At 35.6% G+C, this 6,956-nt stretch overlaps 1 protein-coding gene across 1 annotated transcript in view; it reads right to left on the reverse strand.

The window, feature by feature from the left end:
* PPP3CA (protein phosphatase 3 catalytic subunit alpha) overlaps positions 1-6,018 on the reverse strand; it is a 502,337-nt gene extending 496,319 nt beyond the window's left edge. Inside the window, exon 1 of the mRNA XM_073892032.1 lies at positions 5,952-6,018. Within this exon, the coding sequence (XP_073748133.1) occupies positions 5,952-6,003 (52 nt within the window). The 5' untranslated portion in view covers positions 6,004-6,018. The remainder of the gene's footprint in view (positions 1-5,951) is intronic.
* Positions 6,019-6,956: the final 938 nt, after the last annotated feature.

Here is a 6,956-nt window from a genome sequence, read left to right on the forward strand (position 1 = left end):
TAGAACAAAAAAAATCCTAAAATTTATATGAAACCACAAAAGACCCTGAAGAGTGAAAGCAATTTTCAAAAAGGAAAACAAAACTGAATGTATCACAATTCCAGAGTTCAAGTTATATTACAAAGCTGTACTAATCAAAACAGTATGGTACTAGCACAAAAATAGATACATAGATCAATAGAACAGAATAGAAAACCCAGAAATAAACCCACAATTATGTGATCAATTAATCTTCAACAAAGGAGGAAAGAATATCCAATGCAAAAAAGACAGTCTCTTCAACAAATGGTGCTGGGAAACCTGGTCAGCTACATGCTGAATGACACTGGACCACTTTCTTATACCATTGATATAAATAAACTCAAAATAGATTAAAGACCTAAATGTGAGACCTGAAACCATAAAAATCCTAGAGGACAGAATAGGCAGTGATGTCTCTGACATTAATAACAGTTCTAGATATGTCTCCTGAGGCAAGAGAAATAAAAGCAAAAATAAACAATTAGGACTACATAAAAATAAAAAGCTTCTGCACAGTGAAAGAAACAGTCAACAAAACTAAAAGGCAACCTACAGAATGGAAGAACGTATTTGTAAATGACATATATGATAAAGGGTTAGTCCAAAATATATAAAGAACTTATACAACTCAACATTGAAAATACAAACAATCCAATTAAAAAATAAGCAGATGACATGAACAGACATTTCTCCAAAGAAGACACTCAGATAGCACATGAAAAGATGCTCAACATTAATCATCAGGGAAATGCAAATCAAAACTACAATGAGATATCAACTCATACCTGTCAGAATGGCTAAAATAAAAAACATAAGATGGTGGCAAGGACATGGAGAAAAAGGAACCCTCTTGCACTGCTGGTGGGAATGCAAACTGATATAGCCACTGTGAAAAACAGTATGGGTTTCCTCAAAAAGTTAATAATAGAACTACCCTATGATCTAGTAATTGCACTACTGGGTATTTACCCCAAAATACAAAAATATTAATTCAAAGGAATACATACACCCCTATGTTTACAGCAACCCTATTTACAATAGCCAAATTATGGAAGCAGCACGAGTGTCCATCAATGAATGAATAGATAAAGAAGACATGTGTGTGTGTGTGTGTGTGTGTGTGTGTGTGTATACAAGGACATCCAAGGACATGGATAAAGCTAGAGAGTATAATGCCAACAAAATAAGTCAGTCAAAGAAAAACAAATACCATATGATTTCACTCATACGTTGAATGTAAGAAACAAAACAAAAGAGCAAAGGAAAAAAAGAGAGAGAGAGAGACAAGCTAAGAAACAGACTCTTAACTATAGAGAACAAACTGATGGTTACCATAGGGATGTGGGAGAGGGGGACAGAATGGGTGAAATAGGTAATGGGGATTAAGGAGTACACTTGTGATGAGCACCAGTGTATGGAAGTATTGAATCACAATATTGCAGACCTGAAACTAATATAACACTGCATGTTAACTATACTGGAATTAAATGTTTTAAAAATTTTATTTTATTTAAAAATAAAACATAAATACATAAATAAATAATTGGGGTTTACAGTATTGTGACTATGTTACTATTATTCACAGATGAACCACACAGTACACTAGGACTACATATTCTTTTACTTTTTTGTTTTCCTAATCACTGCCTAATTTTTTATTGTTTGCTTTGTTTTCTGTTTTTTTTTATTAATTCATCTCTGAACTCAAATAAAAATGTAGATCACTTAAAAAAAGATATATCTGAATGGTCCTATAATCCTTAATGTTTAGTCACCAGTTAAAAATCTCCTAAAGCAAACTTCAGGACCAGTGTGGCTTTACAAGAGGATTCTACCAAACTTTCAAGAAACAAATAATCCTAACATTGAACAAACTCTTCCATAAAATGAACAAGAGGGAATTTTGCCAAATAGTATAATAGTTAATAAATGCAAACAATATATATTTATATAAACATATAATGTACATATTTTATGGAGCACAGTAATAAACATCTGTGAACATATCACGGCATTTAAAGCCTTAAAATTTTCCAGTACTGTTACCACATAGTGCCCCTTTTCTGTCCTATCCTGTTGCCTCCTCAGAGTTAAACAGAACCCTGAATTTTATATTTTTATAATTTTTTTAAAAATTGAGGCATCTAGGGAGCCTGGGTGGCTTGGTCGTTAGGCGCCTACCTTTGGCTCCGGTCATAGTTCCTGGGTCCTGGGATTGAGTCCCCCATCGGACTCCCTGCTCCGCGGAAAGCCTGCTTCTCCCTCTCCCACTCCCCCTGCTTGTTTTCCTGTTCTTGCTGTGTCTCTCTCTGTCAAATAAATAAATAAAATCTTAAAAAAAAATTGAGGCTTCTAGTTAAACGCACAGACCTTAATACATTTCGACAAATAACCACACATATATAAATAAGATACTTCCATTACACCAAATAATTCCCCCTCCTCCCACCAAGACAAGCATTGTTCTCCACTTTCCTGATTTCTATCACCACAGATTAGTTTTGTCTGTTTCTGACCTTTACATAAGTTGACTTACACAGCATGTATGCTTGTGTGTTTCTTTTGATCCATTCATCTCATCTTAGTAATTCATTCTTCTTTATTGCTGAGCAATATCCCAGTGTATAAATACACCAGCTTGTTCATATATTTTCCTGTTGATGGAATCTCAGACTGTTTCCAGTATGAAGTTCTTATAATATGAACAAAATATTACTCAAAAAGAAACAAAATAATATGAACATTCTTACATACACCTTTTTTGTGGACATATTTTAATATTACTTGTGTAAATAGTTTGAAGTAGAATTGCATTATCAGTGATTAGGTATATCTTCTTTATTATAAGAAGTTTCCAAACTGTTTTTCAAAGTGCTTTTACCATTTTACACTCTCACTAGAAATTTATGAGATTTGTAGTAGCTCCCCTTGCAAGAGGAACTTTGAATGTCACCAGTCTTCTTAATTTTAGCTCTTCGAGTGTGTGAGAACTGGTTCCCACTAGAGTTTTCATTTGCATTTCCCTAATAAATAAGGTTGAAGAACTTATTACGTGCTTAAATGGCTTGGAAAAGAGATCTTTTCTGAAAGAGAGCTTTGCTCATTTTGGATCTAAAATTTTAAAAATAATCCTCAGTGTTTTGGGATTAAAAAGATGGCTTCTAGCTTGTCTTCATTACTTTTTAAAAAATCTACAGATTGCTGAGTATAAGACATTTCTCTCTCCTCTCTTAAAAATAAGGAAGTTCCACTGAAATATACAAATGACTTGGGTCAAGTTGTGAGGGAAAGCTTCACATGCAAACAAAAAGGAATAAATAAACTTTAAATTGTACTCTTAGCGTGACCACTGCTTTATAATAACACTCCATTATGTGATTTGAAATACTTTGTAAACAAACAGAATGGTACATAACTGCTATCTCCAAAGACAAACAGATGGGTTAGATTACAAATTCACTTAAAATGAAGAGCGTTCTTATTTTTATGGGGTTATTGAGACTAGTAAAGTCTACATAAATTTAAAATTAGAAAATTCGGGGCACCTGAGTGGCTCAGTCATTAAACGTATGCCTTCAGCTCAGGTCATGATCCCAGGGTCCTGGGATCGAGCCCCGCATCGGGCTCCCTGCTCTATGGGAAGCCTGCTTCTCCTTCTCCCACTCCCCCTGCTTGTGCTCCTGCTCTTGCTCTCTCTCTCTCTCTCTCTCTCTCTCTCTCAAATAAATAAATAAATAAATAAATCTTAAAAAATAAATAAATAAAATAAAATTAGAAAATTCATAAATTTCCAGGAACAAGAGAAAGAAACTTTGAATACTTGCTGGGCTATATAACTCAAGAGAAAAAAAAAAAGAGAGAGAGAGAGAGAGAGAACTTTAAAATACTGACCTTGATTGATAGGTTACAAGATAAGAAGCATAGAAATGTGATTGGTATCAGACAAATAGCAAAGGGAAAAAAACGACAAAGAACTTCAGTATTTCTACCAACACTCTAAAGGTGAAATCTCGGGGTGCCTGGGTGGCTCAGTCGGTTAAGCTTCCGACTCTTGGTTTCAGCTCAGTTCGTGATCTCAGGGTCATGATTCTGAGCCCTGCATAGGGCTCTGTACTCAGCTCAGAGTTGCTTGTCCCTCTCCCTTGCTCTTCCCCCTGCTTGTGTTCTTCCCACTCCTCTCTCTCAAATAAATAAAGTCTTTAAAAAAAAAAAGGTGAAATCTGATTAAAATCTATACTTTAGTTAATAGTAATGTATCAATGTTCATTACTATGTTCTAGCTTGTCTTCATGCTAACATGTTTGAATGTCACAGTTCTGTTTATTTCCTAGTACTTTTTGGTCTGTGACAGAAGTCAGTAACTTTGAGCTGAAATTAATTGTGGTGATTGAGACTTTAATAAATTCAAAAACTGCAAAGAAATATAAATGTTTATGGAGAATAATGGGTTTGATTTTTGTCTATGAAGGGAAAAAGAGAGTAAATAAGTAAAATGGTTGGTTACACTAGAATAGTAATGTACCAACAATGTTCATTACTAAGTTTTGACAACTGAACCAAAGCTATGTAAGATGTTAACATTAAGGTGAACGGAGGGAAAGGTGTACAGGAACTCTGTGTACAATAGAATGCAACTTTTCTGTAAATCTAAAACTATTCCAAAATAAATAGGTTATTTAAAAATATATGTATTTAGAAAGAAATAAAGTAAATGTGGCAAAATGTTAACAATTGGTATATACAGGAGATAGGTTTATATGGATGTTTACTAGCCAATCCTTTCAACTTTTCTGTAAGTTTAAAATTTGTCACAATAAAGTACTAAAAGAAAAAAAATCACACTAGGGAAAAACAAAACAAAGTGCAAGAATTAAAATATGTATTTAGTATACAAATGTTGAAAATAGTTAATATTCCTTATTTAGAACAATTTAAACTGGTTTAATGATTTTGATTTAAATAATATATGCCATCTCCTTGATTTTATTACAGTGTAAAAAAATGCTAACGTAGTTTATGTTACTTTACTCAGTAATGTTTAGTAGGACATGTTTATTCGTTCATAAACAAGGTTAATTCTTCTGAAATTTCTAATTTCCAAAATTGACTTTATGAGTCAAATAACTTATCATTGTTTCCACAAAATGTTTAGGGAATACTTAAATACACAACTAAACTAAATTATAATAACATTTTCTAAAATAGCTTACTATTTAAACTTACGCTTACTATTTAATCATTTAAACTTACTATTAAACTTAAGTTTAAACTATTTAAACTTAAACTTACTATTTAAACTTAAATCAATAGAACTAATTATTCCAAATACACTAAAATTTGCTAAAAATTGGCTAAAAATTTTTATAGTAACAAGTGGCTATCAGTTAGTAGGTTAAAAAGGATATAAAATATTTTCTATTACTGTACATGTTTCTTATTAACATTCACGAATGGAAAAGCATACTTACGACTGTGTCGTGCCTCAGTGCACAAAAATATTGCATATTTCGCTACCTCAACTCAGTGGATTGGAGGAATAAATATTTATTTCCTTGCTCATATTTCTATAGATAGTCTGCACATTAGCTGGGTGGGGCTGGACTCCCAGCTCTGGGATTCAAGCTCCAGACTCCATGATGCAAATGTACTTGTTCTAAGGTATAGATGGAAGGGCGTTGACTACCTGGTTCGTGTCTCTCTAATGGCAGATCACCGCAGCATAAAAGGACACGTCCTATCATGAAAGAATATTTCAAGCCTCTGCTCACCTCATATTCACTAACGTCCTGATGGCCAAAGTCAGGAAGATGGCCAATCCCAAATCAAGTGTAATAGAAATACACTTCATCCACCATGAGGCCATGGCAAGTGTATGAAAGTAAAATATTACAACAGAGCAGTGAAGGATTAGGACCAATAATGTAGTCTACCTGGGTGCCTCAGAAGCTCAGTTGTTAAGCGTTTGCCTTTGGCGCAGGTCATGATCCCAGGGTCCTGGTATCGAGCCCCGCATCGGGCTCCCTGCTCTGAGGGAAGCCTGCTTCTCCCTCTCCCACTGCCCCGCTTGTGTTCCCTCTCGCTGTGTCTCTCTCTGTCAAATAAATAAAATTAAAAAAAAAAAAAAGAAGAAGAAGAGAGGGCATAGTGGCCCTTTACTTCCTTGCTTTGGAGAAAAATTCTTAAGGGGATATTTCTTGACATCATTGCTATCTGTCAATCGGAAACATGGACTAATGAAGGACCCTAATTTTCACAAATTAACACAGTGGGAAGTGCACAAATTCATAACTTAAACAAATCTGGGTTCAAAACCAACTGGAACAAGTTACTTGTTGGTGGAGGTCATAGAGAGAACGCGACCCCTGCTTGACCCCAGCCTTACGGGCAATTAGAGGCTCCTCACCTCCTCCCTTGCACCTTGGAACTTACGTTCCGCCCACCATTTCTGCAGCCGGAGTTATTTGGAGGGAGCACACTTGAGAAAGTGGATAAATACATACCGTGCACTGACTGAATCCCTTTAAGGCCGGTACATAAACTTTTTTTTTTAAGAGTTTATTTTTACTTATATATATATATATTTATTTATTTATTCATTTTAGAGAGAGAACGTGTGCGAACTGTGGGGAGGAGCAGAGGGGGAGGGGAGACGGGAGGGGGAAAGAATCTCCAGCAGACCCCACGCACTGAGTGCTGAGCCCGGGCAGGGGCTCCCTCTCAGGACCTGGAGCCTGACCCTTAAGCGACTGAGCCACCCAAGCGCTGCGCTGCTGTATAAACTTTTAAGATTCTTAGGGCAGATGCGGAGATCTACTCATCTTGCTGCCCGGGACAAGGACAAGCCTCATATGTAAGTTCCCTTTGCTTATTAAAACTGCCGCCTACCACTTTGGGGGGTGGGGGGTGGCGGCTGCTTCTCTCTTCCGTCTCTCCTT

The sequence above is a fragment of the Callorhinus ursinus genome, unplaced genomic scaffold, assembly GCF_003265705.2.
Source record: "Callorhinus ursinus isolate GAN/ISIS: 27379988/994484 unplaced genomic scaffold, GSC_fseal_2.0 scaffold4, whole genome shotgun sequence".
NCBI classification, from domain to species: Eukaryota; Metazoa; Chordata; class Mammalia; order Carnivora; family Otariidae; genus Callorhinus; species Callorhinus ursinus.